General features: G+C 54.1%; 1 protein-coding gene across 11 annotated transcripts; it reads left to right on the top strand.

Moving 5' to 3' along the window:
• Positions 1–1,534: 1,534 nt before the first annotated feature.
• On the top strand, positions 1,535–24,286 carry CHST12 (carbohydrate sulfotransferase 12). Of its 11 annotated transcripts, XM_070484095.1 has the most exons (4): positions 1,535–2,000; positions 2,797–2,946; positions 19,514–19,618; positions 22,551–24,286. In XM_070484095.1, exon 4 carries the CDS (start codon positions 22,634–22,636, stop codon positions 23,891–23,893), a length of 1,260 nt encoding a protein of 419 aa, XP_070340196.1. In that variant the 5' UTR covers positions 1,535–2,000; positions 2,797–2,946; positions 19,514–19,618; positions 22,551–22,633; the 3' UTR covers positions 23,894–24,286. The 11 variants fall into 11 exon arrangements, with proteins under 11 accessions (XP_070340196.1, XP_070340195.1, XP_044603104.1 ...); XM_070484094.1 differs by lacking the exon at positions 2,797–2,946; XM_044747169.2 differs by lacking the exons at positions 1,535–2,000; positions 2,797–2,946 and adding an exon at positions 3,242–3,385 and having other exon boundaries at positions 19,514–19,672.
• Positions 24,287–25,379: the final 1,093 nt, after the last annotated feature.

A 25,379-nucleotide genomic window follows, 5' to 3' on the forward strand; every position in this document is an offset into this window, starting at 1 on the left:
GTGGTCTTTATCTCAGCTCCAGGTGCATCCGCTGAGACCCTCGCCCTGCGTCTGAGCCTGAGTCCCGGCCTTGGAGCTCTGTTCGAATCCCCAGAAGGCCTTTGCAGCATGCAAGTCAGGCTCCTGCGCGCCTGAATCTCTATTTAATTCAAACCAACCTTTACCAAACCTCCCAGGGGCTGGGGATCTCATGGGAAACGCTTTCAAACCCACAACGCGCTTTATCCCGGCAACGGGTCTCAGGTCTGGCTGGAACTAAACATTAGACTTTTATTTCCTGTGTCCCACTCTCATTTGACCAGGGAACCCTTTTATCTCATCAAGGGGGCACCCATAACCAGGTCCTCTGGGCAATGATTTCATTTCATCTTCGTTTTGCAACCACTTCTTCATAATTAGCAAAATCTCGGCTGGGGGACGTTTTTAAATGGAGGTATAATTTATATACGACAAAATTTATCCTTTTGCATGTACCATTTTAGGAGTTTTGACAAATGCCCATAGTCATGGAACCCGCACCCCTGCTCCAATCAAGACACAGAACAGTTCCATCCCCCCTAAATTTCCTCCTGCCCCTTCGGAGTCCACCCCTCCCCCAACCCCAACCCCTGGAAAGCCCGACGCTACCCTTTTGCCTTTTCCAGGAAGTCACCTAAACGCAATCACACAGGATGTAGTATTTTGCCATCAGCTTCCTTACTCAGCAGAATGCATCTGAGACTTGTCTGGGTTGTGGCGTGGACCGACAGTTTGTGCTTCTTCACCGTCGAGATGTATTCCAATGCACGGATGTGCCACCATTTGTCTACCCATCTCCCAGTTGAAGGATTTCGGGGTTGTTCCCAGTTTTTGGCACTTATGAATAAAGCCACTAAAAACATTCACACACCGTTTTTGTGCCAATATGAGCCTTCGTTTCTCTTAGGTTAATACCTATGAGTGGGTTGGCTGGGCTGTGTGATGGATTTATATTTAACTTTTTTCTTTTTTAAAGATTTTTATTTTTGCTTTATCTCCCCAAAGCCCCCTGGTACATAGTTGTATATTTTTTTAGTTATGGGTCCTTCTAGTTGTGGCATGTGGGACGCCGCCTCAGCGTGGCTTGACGAGCGGTGCCATGTCCGTACCCAGGATCCAAACTGGCGAAACCCTGGGCTGCCGCAGCACAGCGCGCAAACCTAACCACTCGGCCACAGGGCCAGCCCCTATGTTTAACTTTTTAAGAAACAGCCAACCAGTTCTTCAGAGGACTGTGCTATGCTGCATTCCTGCCAGCAGTGGGGGAGAGAATAGGAAATAACCTTTTAAAATGACTTATTATGTAATTTTTGATAAATACTGTTATGGGCTAATTGTGTCCCCTTTCCAAAAAAAAGGTATGTTGGAGTCCTAAACCCCAGGACCTCAGAACGTGACCTTATTTGGAGAGAGGATCTTTACAGAGGAAATCAAGTTAAAATGAGGTCATTAGGGTGGGCCCTAATCCCGTATGACTTGGTGTCCTCATAAAAAGAGGACATTTGGACGCACAGACAGACGGGCACAGAGGGAAGTTCACGTGAAGACACAGAGAAGACAGCCGTTAAGAAGCCAAGGAGAGAGGCCTGGACCACACCCTCCCTCACACCCTCAGAAGGAACCGGCCCTGCCAACACCTTGATCCGGGACTTCCTGCCTCCAGACCCTGGAGAACAAATAAATGTCTGGTGTTTAAGCTGCCCCGGCTGCTACAGCAGCCCCAGCAAAGGAACACACACACAAGACAACGGAGGCGATCCACCTCTAAGTTTTGAGTCCTGCTGATAAAACGACATAGCTGCCACCTACCACCCGACTGAAGAACCAGAACGTGACCCAGAGCCTTGCATCTCCCACAAAGTGCTCTCGCTCCGGCCTCTGACATCCCAGTGCCTGCCTGCTGGAGGAGGCCTCTTTCCAGGGAGCAGACTGAGTGGGCTGAGGGAAACCGAGGTAGCGGACAGAGACCACCGCTTTGAGAGGTGAGCTGAGAAGGTGACGGCTGGAGAGGGTAAAGGGCATCCGTTTGGGTTTTGTTTTCAAAACGGGAGAGGCTTGGTGGTGCTTAATGCTGAAGGAAGGATCCAGCGGAAAGGAGAGGCTGGCATCCCGTTGGTGGTTTCCCCCCGCTAGGACAGAAGCTCTGGGAGGGCAGCGCCCTCCTTCTCTTGCGTCACTCCACGTCTCCAGGGCCAGCTGGCGGGGACTCCTGGGTGACAACTGCCGGGGCAGGAGGGACTGAAGACGTGGCCTTCCATCCGAAGGCAGCCCGCTGTCCACGGCAGGAACCAGTAAGACGTCACCGATGGAAAAGCTCTGTGGATGCACGACAATGTGAATGCATGTAATGCTGAACTCTACACTTAAAACGGTTAGGATGGGGTGCCAGCCCAGTGGCGCAGCGGTTAAATTTGCACCTTCCGCTTCGGCGGCCCGGGGTTCACGGGTTCGGATCCCAGGTGTGGACATGGCACCGCTTGGCAAGCCATGCTGTGGCAGGCGTCCCACATATAAAGTAGAGGAAGATGGGCACGGATGTTAGCTCAGGGCCAGTCTTCCTCAGCAAAAAGAGGAGGATTGGCAGCAGATGTTAGCTCAGGGCTAATCGTCCTCAAAAAAAAAAAAAAAAAAACGGTTAGGATGGCAAGTTTTCTGTTTTGTGCATTTTACTGCAATTTTAAAAAGTCTTTGCTCCTAAGAACAAGGATTAGACTGCTCACTGTGCCTTAGGCATCCTGCTAAGGGCTTTCCCGCATCATCTCCTTTGGGTCTCCCCAGCTCCCTGCAGGGTGGCGTCCCTGCCCCATTGGACGGACTGGGAGACGACCTCAGAGAGGTTCCGTCCCTCGCCCAAGGACACACAGCGACTCCAAGACCCCGGCGGGAGAGCATCACGATCCTCTGCAACCAGTCGGCGCCCGCGAGCCGGTCCGGTAGACAGCAGGCGTCGCATAAGCGTTCCCGGGGACGGCACCGGCTGCAGCCCCGCGCAGCCCTCGCCGGGTGCCCGCGGCTCCCCGCGCCCCGCCCGCTGGAGGCGGGGCCAACGCCGCGGCCCGCGGGACGCGATTGGCTGCTGCGGGAGGGGGCGGGGCTCCCGGCGCCGGGGGCGGGGCCGATCTCGGGTCGTAAATACGGCGCCACATGGCACTGGCTGGGGGGCGCGGGGGCGGGGCGCGGAGGGCGCAGGCGCGTGGAGGGCGGGCGCCCCTCGGCCTCCGTGGCCCCTCTGGCGGCCGCGACTTCTCGCGAGAAGAGGAGCGGGAGGCGGGGCTCCGGCGCCGGGGGCGGGGCCGGCGGAGGGGCGGCCTCGGGAGGGTCCGCGGGTCGCCAGGCGGCGGCGGCGGCGGCGGCGGCGGGAGGAGAGGTGAGAGGTGAGGGGCGCGGGGCCGGGCGGGTCAAGGGGCGCGCGGGGAAGTGAGGGGCGCGGGCGGGCCGGTGCCTGCGCCCCCAGCAGCCCGGGCAGGTCCGGCGCGGCCCCCGCAGAGCCCCGGGGCTGCCGCTGTGTGACCTTGGCCCGGCTCGCACCCTCTCTGAGCCCGGTCCTCGCGGGGAGGTGGAGACCGGGAACGGGGCGCGGGGAGGCTCTGCGCCCGGTCAGCTCCCGCCGTGGGTCGGTCCCCGCCCGAATGCTGTCGCCTTGCTGGGGGACAGGCGCTCCGGCCCTGCTGGGGGGCTGCGGCGACGGGGGTTAGTGGGGGGCGTCCTCCTCCACGCTCATCCACTCCCTACCTGGGCTCCTCGGGCGTCTGCACGGAAAATCGATAACTGTTGGGAGCCGGCGGAGATGCCGCAGTGTCCCAGAAGCCCTTCACCGGAGTGTCCCCGTGTCGGGGGACCCGCGGGGTGGCCGGGGTCCCGGGCTGACCCCTCCACGGTCCCCGCAGGCTGTGCGCATTTTTCCCCGGCCCGCTGACCACTGATCACTGCCCGGCGCTGCAGACCCCTGCGGATCCGGTGGATCGGGGCAGACTGGCGCTCACATGAGCCTTTGCTCCATCCAGTTCTGCCTGGTCGGGGAGAGGAAGCCATGTATTAGTGGCCAACAGTAGGACTTATATGCTCTCTTTGGGCTCCTGGCCACCAAGTCCTGGCTGACAAACCACTGGCCCGAGCTGAGGTTCCCTCTGGCGCCGAGCACAAGAAGCCGTAGTGTTCCCGTGATCACTCAATTATTTATTTTCCAAATCGATGCCCCAGAGGCTCCGGGGACGGCAGGAAGGGGAACAGGAATTGCGGGCCGAGCGGATGCAGGCGCCTCCTCCAGGGTGGTGTCCCCCCCGGAGCGTGCGTGGGTCCAGGCCGAGGCCGCTGGGGGCTGGCTCAGCTGGTCCTCACCTGCCCCCAAAGCAGGACACAGGGTGGCCCCTTCTCCGGAGCCTCTGGAGTGGGCCGTGTGAGTCAGAGAGGACGCCGGGATGTTGGGTGATGCTTGGTTGTGTCAATCTGGCACTGCCGCGAGCGTGGAGCCTGCCTGCGTGGAGCTGCCCTGGGTCGTTCATTTCCTTGCAGATTAGCCGATGGGACTTTGGGCCGGTGTGTTCAGGCCGGCGGTGCTGGTCCCTGGTACTCAGCGTGCGCCTGTTTCGTGCATTCAGCAAACGTGGGGCATCTGGTCATTTGCAGGATGCCGGGTGGGGCTGGCTGCTCATGGTGCGGTTAGCCTGACCCTAACGCGGTGTCACTGGTGCTGTCACTCAGGCCTCTTACAGAGCGGGAGGAAGGAGGGAGCCGCCGAGCTTGTTTCTGGGTGTTGGAGAAGTTTTCTACGGCGGAGACCACATAGGAATCGGGCCTTGAAGGCCGAGTGCGGGTTGGGGAGAACATTCCGGAAGGAGGCAGCAAGCAGGGCGTGCGGAGACGTGGAAGTGCATGGATGCCTGGGGGCAGAGAGACCCTGCGTTCATTGTGGGGGGAGCGGTTTGAGGACCGGGGTGGAAGCTGAGACCCGAAAGAGGTTTGTGACTTGGCTTGGAAGGGGCAGAGGGCGGGAGAGAAGCCTGCTGGGTGGCTGACTTTGGACGTGTGGTTTATTGTCATCACTGCACACTCAGCAAGGCTGGAGGTGATTCTCTTCCAGAAAGGTCTCGAGGCTGAGGTGCTGTTGGTGGGGAAGAGACTGGTTCTCGATCCTGTTGGAAGAAATGCAGCTGGTCTCTCATTTTTGAGAAAACTTGTGTCTTATTTTCGATTTTTTAAATCGCTTCTTTCTCTTTGTCTTTGGAGAGTCGCGTCGGTTTCACACCTGCCGAGTGTGTCTGTGGCTGCGCCCGGGCGGGGGTTCCCCGGTCCCTTTACCGGCAGACGTGCCTGGTGATAACGGACTTCGGTAACTCGGTACTTCCTGCAGTTAGCCAGGGTGGCGGTTCCTGCAGCTGCCGAGAGAGCTTGAAAAACGTTTCAGGGAGGAATGGGGAACACCAGGGGGGAGGAGGGCGCTGCTGGCCGCAGCTCGAGAGGGTGAAGCGAACGCAGCCTCTCTGGCTCCCAGATCACAGCCAGCTGGCTCTTCCCCGGCAGGCGGGACGGTGAAGGAGGCTTTGGGGAGTGTGAGCTGCCCCGGAGAAAGGACCCAAAAATGGTGACACCAGGGGTCCCCAGGAAGGAGACCCAGCTGGCTCACTCGCTGAGGAAGCTCGTAATTAGTGACCCCTCCCAGGTTCAAAGCTTCCAGTTTTTTTTTGACTCCCCCACCCCTTAATTAGGGATGGATAGCCAAAGTCACATGAGGAGCCCTCTGATTCAGACAAAATTAAGTTGGAGGCAGCGGAGAGTGCGCAAAAAGAAGACCTGGAGACAGACTCTCCCTGAGACGCACGCACGAGGAGATAAGAGGAAATATGGCATGAACGAGACAAGAATAGGGAGCTCTAAAAAAAAAAAGGAGCGTTCAGCGAACTGAAAAGAGGACTCTGGGCTGTAAAAAACACAACAGCGGGAATAAAAAATTCAGTTGGTGGATGAATTGTAAAGTGGAGCCGCTTAGAAAGATGAATGGGAAAGCGAAGAGGTGGAAAATGAGAGAAAAATGGGAAAGGAGCAGATTAGGAGGCCGACGGCTGAATGCTAAGAGTTTCAGTTAGAAGGAAAATGGGAAGAGACCGTCCGCAGAATGGTACAGGGTGACTTCCTAGAAAGTCCTGGAGCTGTCTGCGTTGAAGGGTGCCTGGGTGACTAGCATCACAGATGAAGGTGCAGGCAGGGGCTGGCCCGGTGGTGCAGTGGTTAAGTGTGCACGTTCCGCATTGGTGGCCTGGGGTTCACCGGTTCGGATCCTGGGTGCGGACATGGCACCGCTTGGCACGCCATGCTGTGGTAGGCATCCCACATATGAAGTAGATGGGCACAGATGTTAGCTCAGGGCCAGTCTTCCTCAGCAAAAAAAAAAGAGGATTGGCAGCAGTTAGCTCAGGGCTAATCGTCCTCAAAAAAAAAAAAAAAGATGCAGGCAGCCTTCTGTCTCCCAGGTGGTCGTTGCCTGATTTGGGTGTTCAGAGTATGGGGAACGTGTGTTGATAGCGAGGGGTACCCCGTTTCCCACAGCGACTAGTGAGGGTTTGGGAAGCAAGGGATTTATTTGGAAGTGCATCTGAGCTGTTGGTTCCGGAATTCTGGTAATGAGAGTTCAGATGGAGAGAGAACGGAGGCGCGCTGTTGTGAAATTTCAGAACTCTGGGACGGAGAAGATTCTGCTGACTTCTAGAGAAACTAGAAAAACAGGCCACCAACAGGTCATCGTGGAACGAAGCAGAATGGCTTGGGGACCCCTCCACAGCAACCTCGGAGGCCGGAGGATGAGAGAACCTGGCTGTCAGAATTCTGAAGGAGAATATTTTCCACCTTGAAAATAGGGAGGAGGCACAGGAGGGTGGAATAAAGATAGTTTCAGACGTGCTCCGAGAGTTTGCCTCTCCTGGGCTTTAAGGAAGACACTGGCACGCGTGCTCTCCCCAGATGAGGTGGTGAATCTGGAAAGGCAGGGCCAGAGGAGACAGGATTTTCCTCAGAGGAGGTGAAAAGAATCCGCTGGATGAGCTGGAGAGGCGAGGATGCCAGCCGGGCCCGGGGCCTGGAGCCTGGAGAGCCGGCACCCCGCACCCCGGGCCGCCCAGAGGCTCCTCGGAGAGAGGATGTCTGCGGGCAGATGACATCCACCCGATGCCCGAACATCTGGAGAGGAGATTTAGACAGTTGGCGGAGTTGGGACTGGATTAGCGCTAAGTACGTAGCAAACAAAGCAAATGAGAACACAAGACTGTTATTAGTTGCAGGGAAAATAAACCGTTGTGCGGGAAAAGAAAAATAATGATGGTGTGCTCGAGGCTCGGCTGTGAGTAGCCTTTGCAGAATGCTAATAATTGATGGAAACATCGAATATTGCTCTAATTGCAATGATGCCAGGCCTGTCTGGGGGAGGCGAGGGGATGGGCAGGGCGGGGCGCTGGAACAGGTCGAGGGGACGGAGGGGCGGCTCCATGTCCACCTGCCGGCGTGGGAGGTGGGCAGACGATGCCCACAGAGGTGGATGCTTAGAGGAAAGAAGCCAACGCCGCGGGATTCAGCCAAAAGAATGCAGGAGACTGGTGGAGGTGGGCAATGGGAGGGGGCCGGCTGCTGTGTTCTGTAGCAACTCCTGAGAGCGGTTTAATCTTCGACGTGTGCCCGTCACGTCGCTCAAGATGAAGGCGAAGCCGCAGGACGCGTCCGACGCTGGAAGAAGAGAGCCTGAGCTCGCCTGTCTTGTGCCGGGCCATGGCTCGCCGGGCCCTTTTCTGGGCGGGGCGAGTTTCCCTGTTGTTTCCTCTCGTTATTGTCCTTGTTCTGTGTATCCTGTCTCCGGGCTGTGGCCACACCATGGTCAGAGATCTGGCGCTTTGTTTAGCTTCCCTTTTTTTTTTTTCTTTTAGCTTGTTCAAAAAGGGTTTTGAAACGTGTCTAAAAGTAGAGAGAAGACTATTGGGAACTTCCTCACCTGGCCCCTGGTTTCAGAGATTATGAAATCGGGGTCCCTCCTGTTTATCTGGGTTTGGTTAGCATAAGGACTCTGTGTTGAGGTCCTACTGTGTGCCGGGCACTGGTCTGAGCCCTGAGGCTGCAGCTGTGACCAACGGGCCGGGACCGCCCTCTAAAGTGTATATTCTGTGCCGAGAGACAGTGAGCAGATAGCTAGGGACTGGGTGGTATTGGGGGTGGTGACAAATGCACTGGGAGAGAGCAGGTCTGGGGGGTGGGGAGTGCAGTGGTCGGGGACGCCCTCCCTGGTGAGCTCTGAGGACAGAAAAGGGGGAAGGGCGGGGTGGAGCCTCGGGATGCCCCGCGTAGGCCCGTGAAGGCAGGCCAGCCCGGGAGCCTGGTCAGTGTGGCCGATGACCAGCACGGAGGCCGTTGTGGGGCCGTGGGGCCAGCGAGGGGGCAGCGGGAGAGACGAGAGCATGGGGTCCCGGTCATATAGTGCTTGTCCCCGGCCCTTGTAAGGACTGGAAGTGGGAAGCCGTTGAGCCCGATGATTGGAGGGTGTTGAGCAGACACCGGACATGATGTGACTTTTAACAGAATATCCGTGATGGCTGAGTTGAAAATGGGTTGTCTGGGCTGGAGAGCAGGAGCGGGGAGGCTGGGTCTGCGGCCGTGGCCGTGATGCAGGTGCGAGCTGCTGGTGGCCGGGACCAGGGCGGGCGTGGTGGGGGGGGGGCGGTGGAGGGGCTGCGAGGGTTCGTCTGCCTCTATGTGAAAGGTGACGCCCCAGGCAGGTTTGTGAACTGATCCTGGTAAAATCTGTCATCGTGATTTCCCCTTGAAATGGTTTCTTTGACTTAACTCTGAGAACTGAGTTGTCATTTGGATTCCAGAGTCAAACAGCGTGCTGCAAGAATCCGGGCCTTGTGCGGGATACAGGAGAGGTCGCAGACGTGACCCCTGTCCTCTGAGAACCTGAACTCCTGTTCGGAGTATGGGACTGGTCCGTGGGCACTGACGTCCCGTCTGCTTGTGAGATCCCGATGGGGCGTGCAGACCAGGGGTGGAGGGAGCGCTGTGAGCAGAGAGCCGTCTGGGCTGGGCCCGGCTCGGTGGGGACGTTGCTTCCCTCCCAAGGCCAGCTGGCGTTCCGTGTTCCTTCAGGTCTTCTGGGATGTGCATCCGCCTTCCTTTCCCGTCAGCGTGACCATCTATGACTTGTTTTTATTTGGGCGGACGGTCAGATTTAGTTCACAGGGTTGACTGAAGACAAACGAAGTGATTTTATAAGCAAACAAACCCTGGAGCTGGTGGTACCTGGGGACGTCCTGTCCCACAGTGGGGCTTTCAGTCCCGCACCTGGGCGTCGGTTGCAGGGCTGGCGGGCGCAGGGCGGACGCAGAGCGCAAATGTTGACACCGCTAACAGAAACAGTCCGGATTTCTGCTGACGGTGGTGGTGGAAACCGCAATGAATTATTTGCCTTATATAGTGTTTGCAAAGCTGGAAAAGAAGTAGGTAGTTTCTGGTCGTTTTGCCGGTAGCGTAAATAAATAAAACTTGAAAGATTCTTGGACTTCTTAACGAAGGTCGTGTCAGTGGATTTAATGCTCAGAAGTTGGTTATTTGGACAAGAAGAAGCAAATTCTTGCAGAAATAAAGGTAACAAAAATCTGAGTGTCTGGTAAGAACCAACCAATTCTGCTTTTAATGTATCCTGTAGAGAGGCCTGGTGGAGGGGGGGGTGGGTGGGAAGGTAGGCTGTCAGATAAACTGCCCGGGTTCAAATGCCGGCTCTGGACAGTTGCTAGCTGTGTAGACTGGGCAAGTCGCCTGACTGTTTTGCCCCAGTTTTATCACAGTTAGTGCAAGGATTAAATAAACATACGCAAAGCCTTACAACGACAGTTTTGAAAACATATCAGCTATTGTTATTCTTATAAAATCAGTTGAAAACATATCATCATCTTTGACTGCTGATAACTAGCTATTGGTAGAAAGCATGAGTCATACTAAAAATAACGTGTTATGTTTATATAATACAAATATTTGAGGGCCGATGAAGACGGAGAAATAAATCAGGCCAGCGGGATCGTCTCAAGAAGGGGCGACAGCATTTTACAGAACGCTCAGGTGATGGTTTCTCGTTTTCATACTCTCCGGGGCTCAGGTTAGCAGAAAGGCCTCAGGTGTTCATTTATAAAATGAAGGATTGACCCTCAGGCTTAGAGCGGTGTCCCAGGCCACCCTGGAAGGCTGGACTTCCTCAGAATTCCTCCCCATCTCTGAATGTCCCTGTAGGATTTTGGTGCTTTTCTTTTTTTTTTTTCCTTGAGGAAGATTAGCCCTGAGCTAACAGCTGCCACCAATTGTCCTCTTTTTGCTGAGGAAGACTGGCCCTGGGCTAACATCCGTGCCCATCTTCCTCTCTTATATGTGGGACGCCTACCACAGCATGGTGTGCCAAGCAGTGCCGTGTCTGCACCCGGGATCCAAACTGACTAACCCCAGGCGACAAAGTGGAATGCACACACCCAACCGCTGAGCCACCAGGCCACCCCTCAGCACTGTTGTTTTTGTCCTGTTTGTGGAAATTGGTGAGAGCTAGTTCACGGCATTCATGTCGAAGAGACAAGTTTTCACTTCGGAGACTGACTTAGTAAAGACTCCCAACATTCCTTTCCCTTGAAATCCAATGTATTGGGGTGGAATTTACACGGAGTAAGACACACGCGTTTTAAGTGTGCAGTTCAGTGAACGTGGACGCCTGTATCCGCCTGCGTAAGGACCACCAAAATCACGCACATTTCCGTCACCCACAGCTTTCTCCTGTCCCTCTGCAGTCTGTGATTTCTGTCCCTGTTTTGCCTTTGTCAAGCTCCCTATAGTTGGAATCCTGTGGTGTGTACCCCCTTTGCTGTCTGATTCTTTGGTTCAGTGTCGTGTCTTAGATCGATCCCTGGTGTTTGATGAGTGACTAAGTGGTTCGTGCTTTTTTTAATCGCCGAGTAGTTTTCCACTGAATGAGTACCCCGCGGTTTGTTTGTTCCATCTTGGTGATGGACCGCCGGCTGTTTGCAGTTTGTGGCTATTTTGAATAAAGCTGCAGTGAGCGTCCCTGTGCAGGTCCTTGTGTGGACAGTTATTTCATTCAGCAGTGGCGTCTTTGGTGTTGTAACTAAAGGCATCGCCGTACCCAAGATTATCTAGGTTTTCTCCTGTGTTAGCTTCTGGGAGTTTTATAGTTTCCCATTTGACCTTTAGGTCTGTGATCCGTTTCGAGTTAATTCTTGGGAAGGGAGTAAGGTCTGTGTCTCAATTCTTTTTTATTTTTTTTCCCCGCCTGTGGAGGTCCGGTTGTTCCAGCACCATTTGTTGGAGAGACACATCTTTGCATCATTGTAGGGCCTCTGCTCGTCTGTTAAAGATCGGGGGACTGTATTTATGGGGTCTGTTTCTGGGTTGCCTGTTCTGTTGCGTTGATCTCTTCGTCTGTCCTTTTGCCAATACCACGCTGTATGGATTACTGTAGCTTTACGGTAGGTCTAGAAGTCGGGCAACGTCAGTCCTCGGCTTTGTTCCTCTCCTTCAATATCGTGTTGGCTGTTTGGGGTCTTCTGCCCCTCCTTAGAAACTTTACCGTCAGTCTGTGGGTATCCACGAGATAACTTGCTGGCATTTGATGGAAATTTCACTGCATCTGCAGATTAAGTTGGGGAGAATCGACATCTTGACAATATTGAGTCTTCTGGTCCTTTGGTACTTTGAACGTGGGACATCTCTCCATTCATTTAGTTCTTCTTTGGTTTCATTCATCAGAATTTTGTAATTTTCCTCATATAGATCTTGTACGTATTTTGTTAGATTTATACCTAAGCATTGCATTTTGGGGGGTGCTAATGTAAATGGGATTGTGTTTTTAATTTCAAATTTCACTTGAGCACTGCTAATATATAGGAAAGCAGCTGGCTTTTACGTATTAACCTTATATCTTGCACCCTTGCTATAATCGCTCGAGCCCTTAAAACTGTATAATTGAAAAATCATTGATAATCTGGGATTTGTATGTGATATTTTGATGGTCGGTTTGATTGCTCTTTAAATAGAGTCCCTAAGCATTATTATAGAATAGCTACTTTTATGGATCTTATAGAACCTTCCAGGAGCTGAAAAATCTGGTTGGCTTTTTTTTTTTTTTTTTTTTTTTTGCTGAGGAAGATTTGCCCTGAGCTCACATCTGTGCCAGTCTCCCTCTATTCTTTCAGTACGTGGGCCGCCAGCACAGTGTGGCTGATAATAGAATGGCACAGGTCCACACCTGGGAACTGAACCCAGGCCACCAAAGTGGAGCGCCCTGAACTTAACCACGAGGCCACTGGGGCTGGTCCTGGTTGGTATTTTTTAATACCATCTTTTCTGACTTTATGAAAGTCTCAGGATAAAAAAAAAAAAATCTGGTCTTTATGCAAAAAAGGTTGATATCAACTTTATTCATATTAGCCAAAAAAGGGAACTAACCCAAAAGTCTGTCCGTTTGTAAATGGATAAGCAAGCAGTGATATACCCATACAGTGGAATACTACTCAGCAATGAAAAAGGAACTTACCTCTGACACAAGCAACGACCTGGAAGAATCTCAAACACATCGTGCTGAGTGAAGGAAGCCATACAAGACCTTACATCCTATATAATTCCGTTTATGTGACATTCTAGAAAAGGCAACACTGTAGGACAGAAAACAGGTTGGTGGCTGCCTGGAGCTGGGTGCTGGGGGATGATGAGGGAACTTTCGGGGCTGGTGGAAATGTTCCGTATTTTAATTGTGGTGCATCTTAGTTGTAGCGTACATTTGCCCAAACTCGTCAAACTGTACATTTAAAAACACTGAGTGTTATTGTGTGTAAATCAGACCTCAATAAACCTGATTAAAATACAGAAAGAAAAGGCAGAGGTGCCACAGTGATTTAATCAGGAAAGGATGGGTTTTTTTTCAACGAATGGTACTGGAACAACGGGGTGTCTGCATGGGAAAAAACAAACCTCAGCCCCTCCGACTGGAACCCCTGTCTTGGATGGAGGCTGAAGTTCTCTGCGTCTGACCTTCCTTCCCACGGTGGCAATACGTCAGCTTCCATTTCTTAACACTTACAGTCAGTTCTCACTGGCTTGATCACTTCTGTCTATAACATGTAGTAAACACACACACCCCAAACCCCAGTCCAAGTGAGAAAGCAGATGTCCATATTAGTCAGGGTTCCCGGAGAAACAGGACCAATGGGCTCTGTGCATGTGTGTGCGTCTAAAGAGATTTCTTGTAAGGAAGTGGCTCGCGTGATTCTGGAGGCTGAGAAGTTCAGACCCAGGAGAGGAAGATGGATGTTCCAGTCCGAGGCCGAAGGGCTGAGCACTGGGGGAACTGATGCTGTGAGTTCCAGGTCAGGTCCGAGTCTGGAGGCAGGAGACGATGTCCCAGCTCCAAGACAGTCAGGCGGAGCGAGGGCCTTCTCTCTTCCTCCTCCTTTTTGTTGTGTTCAGGCCTCCAGCAGACGGGATGAGGCCCACCCACGCTGGGGAGGGCCATCTGGTTTGCTCAGTCTGCTGATGAAATGTTAATCTCATCATCCAGAAACAGGCTCACAGACATGGCCAGAATAATGTGTCACCAGCTATCTGGAAAGCCCGCGGCTCAGTCAAGTTGACACATAAAATTAACCAGCACAACGCAAAGAACATGAAAACACGAATGCATAAAGATACGTGCACCCCTGTGTTCACTGCGGCGTTATTCACAATAGCCGAGAGTTGCAAACAACCTGAGTGTCATCAAGGGACGAGTGGATACAGAAGATGTGGTGTCTATACACGACGGAATACTACTCAGCCACAAAAAAGGTGAAATCCGGCCATTTCTGCCAGCATGGATGGACCTTGAGGGTATATGCTAAGCAAAATAAGTCAGAGGGAGAAAGTCAGATACCATATGAGCTCACTCACAAATAGAAGATAAAACCAAGAACAACAGTAAACAGACACATAGAGACAGATAAGATTGGTGGTTTCCAGAGGAGGAGGGAGGGAGCGAAAGGAGTGGCAGGGCACATGTGTGTGGTGATGGGTGGTCGTTGGCCTTTGGGTGGTAACCATGAGATGGTCTACACAGAAGTCGAAATACAATGACCTACGCCTGAAACTTATATAGTGTTATAAACCAATGTCACCACAATAAAAAATAATAATAACCAGCAAACGCCACTTGACCTTTTGGACTAGTTCTGCCATAAAAGCGGAAAGTGCCCTTCTGCAGATCTTGGTGTGCGTCTGGCCGTGTGGCCGGCCCTCTTGCAGGTGGAGATGACGGGCGGACACGCACGTGAGGTGAGGGTGCTCAGCCCCAGCTGTCTGCCGCAGCCACCCCTCGCTTTCCCCTCCTGTTTCCTGCTCCTGGGGTGAAGGCTGCTTCACCAGTGGCCGGACGTGGGCAGCCAGCGTGGGCTGCTTGCTTCCTGGGGCCGAGTGTGCCGCTGGCATCAGACCTGCCGTGCTGGGTGCGTGAAAAGAAATGTGTGACCACCCGCCCCGAGTAGGACACAGCTCTGTCTGCCCGGCCACCGTGCTTGGGTTTGCTGTAACCTGATTCTTTCTCAGTCGCGTTGAGGGTGCATTTGACAAAGCCCTGGTGGAAAACCAGCCCCTGCAGCCGAGACCCTGCCATCAGGGCCCTTGCTGGAGGCAGAAGCCGGGGAGGGACAGCAGCAGACCGAGTCATCACGTCCTCTCTGTGGCCTCTTCTTGCTCTGCGTTTCCAAAACTCGTGGGGCGTTTCATGCCCACTCCTTGAAATAGTGGGCGATCTGCCTTTGGAAATACTGCCCTTTTCTTGTGAATGACGAATTACTTTATGGGGTCGGCATTGCTCCCTGACGTGCTTGTGAAGTGGTCAGGCCCACGCCCTCGGTTCTCAGCCTGGCTGTTCCCGCCTGGCTTTCCCCGCCCTGCTTCTCCCCCCACAGAAGGCACTGCAGTGGCACCCAGAGCGTCCGGCTCCAGCTGCCCAGCTCCCTGGACCAGAAGTTCCTAGATGTCCCACTCTTTTTTAAAAAGTCAAACTCCTTTAGCCTTTTTCTCTTTCTCTTTGCAGTTCTAAGAAACTGAACTGATGGTCCATGCGTGTTTTTAAGTAGCCACAGCCCTTTCCTGCAGGGGACTGTCCCCACAGGCCATCGGATGCGCTCAGCCCGGCCCGTTCCCACAACTGCTGTTTATGCGGCTTGCTTGAGGTTAGAAATGACAACACGAAGGACCGCCCTTGTTCCTTGATGTTAAAAATGAGCAGTGGCCTCGGCCTCAGCGCGGTGTTCAGGTGCTGGCCGCCTTGATTTGGAAAGGCCTGGAAGGGGCTGCAGCCGGGGCGAATCTGGTCCCGTGGAGGCTCCAGGGCGAGACAAGGCTCCCGGGCCCAGCCTCACCGTGGACTAATTAGACCCGCGGGGTTTGCGCCACCCCAGAGGCAAGGCCCATCTTGTTTTCATGCACCCACCTCCCTGTTATAAATTTCTGAAACTTTGACTTTGTTTCCTAAACGCATTGCAGGTGCGGCCGCCTGGCGAGCTTTGGTGCCGGGCTGTGAGGGTGAGTTCGGGCCTCAGCGGCGGGCCCTGCGTTCAGCCTCTCTTACGATCCTCTGCCATATTTAAGGACCTCTTTTTTTTTTTTTCTTTTTTTTAATTTACATCCTGTGTCCTGCATTTTGCTTTATTCGTTCAGCGATACCTCCTGGAAATTCCTCTAAGTCCACTGTTAGAGCTCCGATTCATGCATTTTTTTTTTTCCCGATTTTTTTTACTGTGGTAAAATACGCATCACATAAAATTTATCATCTTAACCACTTTTAAGTGTTCGGTGGCATTGAGCACATTCACACTGTTGTGCAGACATCACCACCGTCCGTCTCCAGAACTTGTTCATCTTCCCAAACTGAAACGCGGTCCCCATTAAACGCTGACTCCCCCTGCTCCTCCCCCAGCCCCTGGCGCCCACCCTTCTGCTTTCTGTCTCTGAATTTGATGACTCTGGGGACCCCACAGAAGTGGAATCGTGCAGTATTTGCCCTTTTGTGACTGGCTTATTTCACTTAGGATAATGTCCTCAAGGTGCATCCATGTGGTAGCAGGTGTCAGAATCTCCTTCCTTTTCATGGCTGAATAATATTCCATCGTGTGGCTGGACCACATTTTGTTTATCTATTTATTCTTCAGTGGGAGCTTGGGTGCATCCATCTTTCAGCCATTGTGAATAATGCTGCTGTGAACATGGGTGTGCAAATACTCTTGTGAGACCCTGCTTTCAGTTCTTTTGAGTACAGCCATGGAAATGGAATTGCTAGATTAAGTTAGATCATAATTTTCTATGGTAATTCTATTTGTAATTTTTTGAGGAACTTCTCTACTGTTTTCCACAGTGGCTGCATCATTTTACACTCCCACCAGCAGTGCACCAGGGTTCAAATTTCTCTACATCCTTGCCTATACTTGCTGTTTTGTGTGTTTTCTGTAGCCATCCTGATAGGCGGGAGGTGGTATCTCACTTGCATTTCCCTGATGGTTAGTGATGTGGAGCATCTTTTCATGTGCTTATTGCCCATTTGTGTGTCTTCTTTGGAGAAATGTCTATTCAAATCCTTCGCCCATTCCTGAATCAGGTTTGATTTTTTTTCTTGTCGAGTTTTATGACTTCTCTATATATTCTGGTATGAATCCCTTATTAGACATATGATTTGCAAGCATTTTCTCCTATTCTGTGGGAGCCTTTTTACCCTGTGGATAGTGTCTTTTGAGGCACAGAAATTTTTAATTTGCACGAAGTCCAATTCGTCCATTTTTCTTGCTAATACTTTAACTTCTTGTTTATCTTTTTAAAAAGGAAAATTTTTTTTTCTGATAGTAAAAAACTATAAATGCTCAATATAAACAAAAGCAGATTTAAGTACAGAAAACCATGAAGAAGTAAGTCAGAATCACCCAAGCGCCCGCTCTCCAGGGGTGTTCCCTGACGCTGTGTAGGAGCTGGTGGTGGTCATGGTGCTCTCTTCCCGCATGTGGAGGCCGTGCTCACCCAACGACCAGAGCATCGCCGGGTCGTTCTCCCTGTGACCGCCCTCAGAGGGAGGCTGCCCTGTCCACACTGAGTGCTCCAGTCTGCTGGGTGTAAGTTATCAGTCTGATTAGAAATCAGTTAATTGACCAGCTATTTAAAAAGCAGCTGCAGGGGCCGGCCTGGTGGCGCAGCGGTTAAGTGTGCACGTTCCGCTTCGGCGGCCCCGGGTTCGCCGGTTGGGATCCCAGGTGCAGACATGGCACCACTTGGTGAGCCATGCTGTGGTGGGCGTCCCACATATAACGTAGAGGAAGATGGGCATGGATGTGAGCTCAGGGCCAGTCTTCCTCAGCAAAAAGAGGAGGATTGGCAGTAGTTAGCTCAGGGCTAATCTTCCTCAAGCAAAAAAAAAAAACAGCTGCAGATCTAGCTGCTGATGAGGAGAGGATCCTGGGAGGACACGCATGACCTGCTGTGGCCCGGGGCAAGGTAGTGATGCATTTGGGACCCGGACGTGGGCTCCTGGTCCCTCCTCTGGAGTACTTGGCAGTGCCCAGTCATATTTAAGTAGCTTATTGATTGACAAAGAACAAAACTTGAGACAGTAAACATATTAAAAACTAAAAGATTGTGACGTTCCGTGCTGACACACCAAATGAGGAAAAATGAGAGCGACTTTAATTAAACATCTTCTTGTTAAAAGAAGACACACTTTCTTTGAACTTGGGGGCCACACTTGGGACAGGTCACCAAGAAACGTCCAGTGAGTCCATCCCGCCTCTGCTGGGTACAGACCAGGTGAGCGGGAGCAGGTAGGGCTGGTTCCAGGCTGACTTCCCTGCTGAGCAGGGACGCCATCCTGCTGGGACCATGACTCCATGAGGTGCTCTTTGCCTCAAGGACCAGTGCCTAGGTGTCAGTGGGGTCAGAAAAGCCAGGACACCCCTGCCCATTTCCAACAGAGACACAGAAGGCAGCCTCTGAACTCCTAAGGATGCTTCCAGGAGCCTTCCAGGCCCCCTCTGTTGACCAGATCGAGGATTCTAGAAAATGATGGACAGTGACAGAAAACAGGTTAGCAGTTGTGGGTGGGGTAGGAATACGAGGGGTGTGAGTAAGCTTTTGGGGTGATGGAGCTCTCCACTGTCTGCTGCCCTTGCTGAGATTGCGTGTGGTGGACGTGACATGATGTCCGACGTACGGTTCTCTTCTTAGTGCCTGGCACACAGGAGGAGCTCATTAGACGGCAGCTGCTGTTCCAACAATATTGTGAATATACATATTGGTATTATCCTAAAAATGTTTTGGCCATGTCCTGCAATTCAACTGAAACCTTATTAAATTATCAGTAAAGAGAGAGTTTTTACGAAAGATGGTAGGCACTGGCATTGGTTAACATGCAGGTGCTACTTCTCGGCTGAAAAATAAGCCACAGTGTTCAGGCGTCAGGCCCGGTCACTTGCTTGTCTGCTTCTCAGCCTTCTGTGTACGTCGAGGACGGCACTGTCCTTGGTGTGTGGCTCACGCCGGTGTCCACGGCCGTGACCCTGACTACTCCGTCTTCACCCTGCTCGTTGGTCTTGATCTTAAAATTGGAAACTGGTCTCTCAAGTCATTTGACATTTTAAGCCACTTTTTCCGCTTGCTGCTTTCTCAGCCTTTGGTAAACCTTTTTTTTTTTTTTTTGATGTGGTTTCACCTTTATCTCTAGAAACTGGTCACCGTTTTACATCCTTGATGACACTGGGCTCTGAGGATCTAACTTTAAAAAGAGGATGCAAACGTGTGTGGTTCCAGCCGTCAAAAGGGTCTCGGAGGCTGGTGCAGTGCTGCTGGTCTTATTCGTATTGTGACCCCCACGACATGCTCGAGGGCACCAGCCAAAGGGCCCGTGGCGGTTGTGTAAGAGGCCGGCAGGATGTTTCACCTCTAGCCCCGGTAGTTTCCACGAGCCCTTACAGTGTGTCTAATTACATAGTCAATATGTGATATATCACACACGCGAAGCTGTGTCACCCGGGCACGCGGACGAGCCGGGATGGGACCGCCACCCCCAGGGTGGGGCTCAGCCAGGTTCCTCTGTGCTCTCTGCTGGGTTCTTTTTCTGGTGTGGGGGGGTGTCAAGAGCACACGAGGACCATCGGCTCCGAGGAGCGTACGCTGGGGGAGGGCTTGGGATGCGGGACCGTCCCCTGGAACACCCCCAGGGCGGGCTCCGTCTGCGCTCCGGCGGCACAGCCGCTGAGCTCCCAATGTGTCTTCCCAGTGGCCCGTTCTGCCTTTGGGCCACTCGTAGCCATGGTGTCTTCCTTCTTTTGTTGGGCGAGTTCGGTTTCCTGGTTCCGTCTTCTGAAGCCACACGGGAGAAGCCGCCCCCTCTCCCTGTGGGTGCTGAGGCCCCAACACACACGTGTCCTCCCCCTCACAGGCCCCGCTCCTTCCGCAGGTGCCGCGGGGAAGAGACTCCGAGAGCTGCCAGCGGCCTGCTGTGACCGAGCTGCTGCCCCAGCATCGCCCGAGATCTTCACGTCCGCCCGGGGTACCAAGAGGGGTGAGTGCCGGAGGACACAGCCGCAGATTTTCAGGGCCCACTCAATGAGCCCGGGTACCATCATTTGTCTTTCCCTCCCCTCCTGAAGGCGGCCATGAGGTGGGCCGGGTCACAGATACGGGGAAGAGAGAGAAGTCTGAGCATGGGGACAGATTAGCACCTTCTGGGGACCCGTGAGCAGGGTCAGCCTTGTTTCCTAGGGCGTGGCTGATGTCACGGGACTGCTGTGAGCACAGGTGGCCGGTTTGCTAAGAGGGCCACCCCGAGGCCAGGCGCGGTGGGTCTGCACCTGCAGGTTTGTGCGCGTGGTGCAGAATAGCGCTGAATTCCCTGTTTTCGTCCACCTCATCCCATTTTGCCTTTATCCAACTCACGTGTGTCTCCCTCCCGTGCTGTGTGGTTGTTTCTTTTCGACCTACGTGGATGGCTTGACATTTATCCCAGTTTTAGTGTCCGTCTCTGTGTTTTCAACCCATCTTTCCAGGCTGTCTGTTCATCTTGCTGAATCCAGATTCTGGGAGAACCTGGACTCTGTTGGGGGCAGGGTGGGCCAGATATGATCCCAGTGGCTTGGGGGATTGGACCGTATGGGGGACGGGGTCTAGCAGAAGGTGGGAAGTCAGCTCCCCGCTCAGCCCCCCAGACGGCGCCCTTTGGGGTGGAGCACCACCTGCATCTGCCAGGGAGGAGCGAAAGATGAGCTCCCGCTCGGCCCTGCCAGCAGCACGGGGTGCCTGGAGAGGGGACAGGGGTGCGCTGCCGGCCTTTGTGGGGCGGGGGTGAGGATGGGGGGTCAGCCCTCTGCTTGGCCCTGCTGAGGCTGTGGGGGTGGGGGTGGGGTCTCCCCTGGTGTTTGCCTTAAGAGGCGTGGGTATCGCCACAAAGATTTTTCTGCTCTTAGGTTACTGCAAAGTTAGGAACAGTTTCCAAGACGCCTGTCGCTGCTGACACCAATAGAAAGCGTAGGAGAGGTCCCCAAGACCACCCTCAGGTCGGATAATTCTCCAGAAGGACTCCCAGAGCCACTGAAAGATGTTGAACTCGCAGTTATGGTTTATTACAGCCAAGGATTCAGATTAAAGTCAGCCCAGGGGAGAGATGCAGTGGGCAGAATCGAGGAGGGTCCCACACATGGAGCTTCCAGTTGTCCCCTCCCTTCAGACAGCACTGACTCCTCCTGGCATGGATGGGTGACAGCACGCACAGAGCATTGCCTACTGGGGAAGCCCCGAGGCTTGGCGTCCAGTCTTTGTTGGGGCTCCATCACATAGATGTGTTGACTCCCCACATGGCTGACGTCAGTCTCCAGCCCTTCCGGAGGTCGAGCTGATACCCCGGGGCCCACAGCCCTCACCCTAAATCCCATTCTTAGATCGATCTAGCATGGTCCATGTCCCCAGGTAAACAAAGATGCTCCTATCAGGCAGGACCTTCCAGGGGCCCAGAGATGCCCTCGCAGGAGCCGAGGGCCGGACCCACCTCTCTGGGCAAGGTCGAATCCTTTAGACACAGCCACCCTTGCCCATGCTTGGGCTTCTTGGGAGCAGGCTCCTCTCGGAGCTTTTTTTCCTGTGCCTGTTGGCTGTTCAGGGTTGGAGGCTTCTGCAGCGGCCTGTGTGGGGCGTACGGGGGATGGTCGGGAACCCAGCGCACTCACCCCCTTGTCGCTCCTCGAGTCCCCAGGTCCGTAGGCTGTCTGCCTCTTCTTCCGTCCTGTCAGCGTCTTCCTGTGCCTGCTGGTTGTGTGACATCTGTAGTTTTTAGTTATAAGAGGGCGGGTCTGGGAGGGACGGGGCTGCCCCATCTGCGTGGAGGCACAAGTGTCACCAAGTAAGGCGTTATAGATGTCGAATGTCGTCTCATCCCGGGGCTGGGGTTCCCAGCCGGGGTCATCTACAACTTGATCGGCGCTCTCTCTCTAAGCAACTGATCAAACAGCGTCTCGTCTTTCCTGTGTGTCCCCAGCACTTTGCAAAGCACCCAGGGCAGAACAGCATTGCACAGGGCCGGACCGAGGATGGGGGCCTCTGGCATGTTTGTGTTGACGTGGACTGGCGGTCAGCGGTTCTCACTGGGAGCTGTGGACCAGCTACAAGTCCCTTGTCATCTGGCCTGCCTTTTTCCATGCACAGGGGTCACCCACCCTGGCCCGTGAGCTGGCCGGGCCTCTCATGGACCCTGCCCTTCGAGTGAGCGTCCACAGCCGTCCTCGGAACCTCCCCTCCCTTGGTTCTGCACCTCCCTTTTGTGTTTTCCCCTCTTTGGTCGTGGGCTGCTTCCTGGACCCTCTTTGAAGGCGCTCACCTGGCCCTCTCGGCAGCCCGGTGGACATCTGCCTCCTCCCCACTGACCTCGGGCTCCGGGCCTCTGCCGCCCTTTCCGCGGAGGGGCAGAGGTGGCGGCCGCGGATGCAGGGGCCGCACTCTCACCTGGTCACCTGGGTTAAGTGTACACAGCAAAAGGGTTTTTTCAGGCGGGGAGGGGGTGTCTTTAGCACTCTTATAAACCATTGCTTGTGCTGCACTTTACCTTCTTGGTGCCGTCTGTCGCGCCATCTGCCCCTCCTCTCGCCCTCAGCCTCTCCCCCTTGCCAGGGCCTGTGTTCTGCAGCGTGACTGTCCCGTTAGGCCTCCCGTTTTTTGTTGCAGGGGTATAGCATCTCCAGTCTCCCCGTCAGTCACACTCATCTTTTGGGCCCTTGTAAGCGGCATTAGTCACATTACACGGAGCAGTCGAAGCTCCTGATCAGGCAGCATAACCGCATCCGACTCTCGGAGGAAGGGGTGGGACGGGGCAAAGCCGGGAGGATGACGGCGGAGTTGAAAGAGGATCTGAGATGCCAGCCAGCGCCCGGCCCCTCGGGACCTCAAACGGCGACAGAAAGCCGCAGCCGGACATTCATCCTTAACGTGGCTTTTCCTTGCCTTCCCAGGTCCCCGAGAGCACAGCGCCCGGTCTCTACATGAAGCTGAAGTGAGAGGAGCCAGCTGCCGGGGCCCCACGTCCACGGCCAGGATGGCCAAGGCCCGGCTCTTCCGCCTGTGGCTGGTCCTGGGCTCTGTGTTCATGATCCTCCTGATCATCGTGTACTGGGACAACGTGGGCACGGCCCACTTCTACCTGCACACTTCCTTCTCCAGGCCGCACCCCCTGGAGGGCCTGCCCACCGCCGGGCAGCGGGAAGAGAAGGAGCTCCCGGCCGACATGGACGAGTTTTTGGAGAAGCTGCTCAGTGGCGGCGCGAAGCAGAACGTCCTTTCCGGGAAAAAGATGGAGCAGCCCTCCCTGCTGGCCTCCGGCAGGCCCGTGCTGAGCAACGTGGAGGAGAGGATAAGGGGCTACGACTGGTCCACGCACGGCGCGCAGCAGAGCCCAGACCTGGACCGCCGGCAGGCCGAGAGGAGGAGCGTGCTGCGAGAGCTCTGCGCCAACGCGAGCTTCGTGTTCCCCACCAAGGAGCGCTCCTTCGACGACATCCCCAACTACGAGCTGAACCACCTCATCGTGGACGACCGCCACGGCGTCATCTACTGCTACGTGCCCAAGGTGGCCTGCACCAACTGGAAGCGCGTGATGATCGTGCTGAGCGAGAGCCTCTTGGACCAGGGCGCGCCCTACCGCGACCCCCTGGACATCCCCCGGGAGTACGTCCACAACTCCAGCACCCACCTCACCTTCAACAAATTCTGGCGTCGCTACGGGCGGTTCTCGCGCCACCTGATGAAGATCAAGCTGAAGAAGTACACCAAGTTCCTGTTCGTGCGGGACCCCTTCGTCCGCCTCATCTCCGCCTTCCGAAGCAAGTTCGAGCTGGAGAACGAGGAATTCTACCGCAAGTTTGCCGTCCCCATGCTCAAGATGTACTCCAACCACACCAGCCTGCCCGCGTCGGTCAGCGAGGCCTTCAGCGCCGGCCTCAAGGTGTCCTTCGCCAACTTTATCCAGTACCTTCTGGACCCGCACACCGAGAAGCTGGCGCCCTTCAACGAGCACTGGCGGCAGGTGCACCGGCTCTGCCACCCCTGCCAGATAGACTACGACTTTGTGGGCAAGCTGGAGACGCTGGACCAGGACGCGGCCCAGCTCCTCCGGCTCCTCAAGGTGGACAAGCTTCTCCACTTCCCGCCCAGTTACCGCAACAGGACTGCCAGCAGCTGGGAGGACGACTGGTTCGCCAAGATCCCCCTGGCCTGGAGGCAGCAGCTTTACAAACTCTATGAAGCCGATTTTGTTCTCTTTGGCTACCCCAAGCCCGAAAACCTGCTTCGAGACTGAAGGCATTAGGGGGAAATCCCCAACACCGAAAACAACCCTGCTGGTGGTGTTCCTTTAAACCCGAATGAGCGGCGTGCTGTACCACGGCCATCTTTTGAGGAGGGAGCAACGGGTCCCACGTGTATTTTTTTATGGCTTCGTTTCCTTCCCCCTTGGACACATTGCAGAATTCCACGACACTCCTGTCGACGAGGCAGCTGGAAGGTCCCCGTGGCCGCCCCCCCGCAATCCAGTTTTTAAAATAACCGACCGTTTTGCAATCTAGACTGTTTACCACGCTGCCTATATCCATTGAGGACTGTGTTAATATTGTTTTTTTAAGATTAATATATTTCAGATATTTAATATGAAAAGTGGGGAAGGAGTTGATGGAGTAAAATGTTTCATCTGCTCCTTCTGCCTGCCCTCGTGGTTATTGGGGTGGCGTGACAGACGCAGAGTAAGGGGCCCCGAGCAACTTGACGCTGATTTTTAGATCTCAGAAACTCGGTTAAAGGAAGGGACGTTTCGCGGTTGTCTTCAGCAAAAAAGGAGGCATGTAAATTTGAAATCAGGCCTTATCTGTATTTGTACTGACATAGCAGACAAATCCTTCGAAAGTGAAAGCTCTTAGTAGGTGATATCTCAGCAAAGGGAAATGGTTATATAGGGTTTGTATTTGAGCTCACGTCAGAGGCACCCCACTTCCAGGGCACAGGTACAGAGCTGGGAGTCTGAGCCCAGCCGCTCCCTTCCTTTAATGCAGAGCCCGTGGACGTGAGGATTTGCAGGAACAGGGACCGTGTGGGTAGGAGTTGGTCCCTAGGATGCTTTTCCTCCATCAGCAAGCTGAGGCTCAGGTGTGGTTTTCGTCACGCACCTGGCTGGTTGGGTTCAGCTCCAGTGACATCCACCCTGGGGGATGTGACAGACACCGGGATTGTCACGCTTGACAGCCCCGACTTGGTCAAGGTGTCTGTGCAAGTCCAGGATGGCTCTTTCGAAATGTCTGGTTCAAGTTCCTTCACAGTTTGTGCCGTGAGCCTGTAACTGGGGAGAAGTCCGCGTCAGGTCGCGTGGTTGGGCATCACGCTTGATCTCTTCTTCTCCATCCCGAGCGCCTGGTCCTCGACGCCCAGTTCCGGGAGAGCTGGCAGCGCACTGAGGAGGGTTCCCCTTGGGTCTTCTTGCTTTTTCTGGCTTCCAGACGCCACTGAGGCTTGTTTGAGCCGATGGCCCGTGAGTGCTCACCTTACACACTGGGGGCTCCACGGTGCTGGAAACCATCAGTCTCCTTTTTGAAGCTTCTCTTCTTTTTATAAAACATTTGGCAGCAAAGATACTCAAGCTTGGGTCAGCCCTGATGGCCTGGTGACTAAGTTCGTGGCACTCCACTTTGGCGGCCCTGGTTCAGTTCCCAAGCACGGACCGACACCACTCATCAGCGGCCATGCTGTGGCGGCAGCTCACGTACAAAAAGAGGAAGATTGTCAGCAGATGTTAGCTC

The sequence above is a fragment of the Equus asinus genome, chromosome 14 (assembly GCF_041296235.1).
Source record: "Equus asinus isolate D_3611 breed Donkey chromosome 14, EquAss-T2T_v2, whole genome shotgun sequence".
In the NCBI taxonomy this organism is placed as follows: Eukaryota; Metazoa; Chordata; class Mammalia; order Perissodactyla; family Equidae; genus Equus; species Equus asinus.

Bases quoted from the DNA above. Each gene is read 5' to 3' on its own strand.
- CHST12 (XM_070484092.1), top strand. From the start codon at position 4,210: ATGCCCCAGAGGCTCCGGGGACGGCAGGAAGGGGAACAGGAATTGCGG. The intron at 4,415-19,513 runs GTGAGTCAGAGA...CTCCTTCCGCAG, and splicing joins GAGCCTCTGGAGTGGGCCGT to GTGCCGCGGGGAAGAGACTC. The intron at 19,673-22,550 runs GTACCATCATTT...TTGCCTTCCCAG, and splicing joins GGCCCACTCAATGAGCCCGG to GTCCCCGAGAGCACAGCGCC.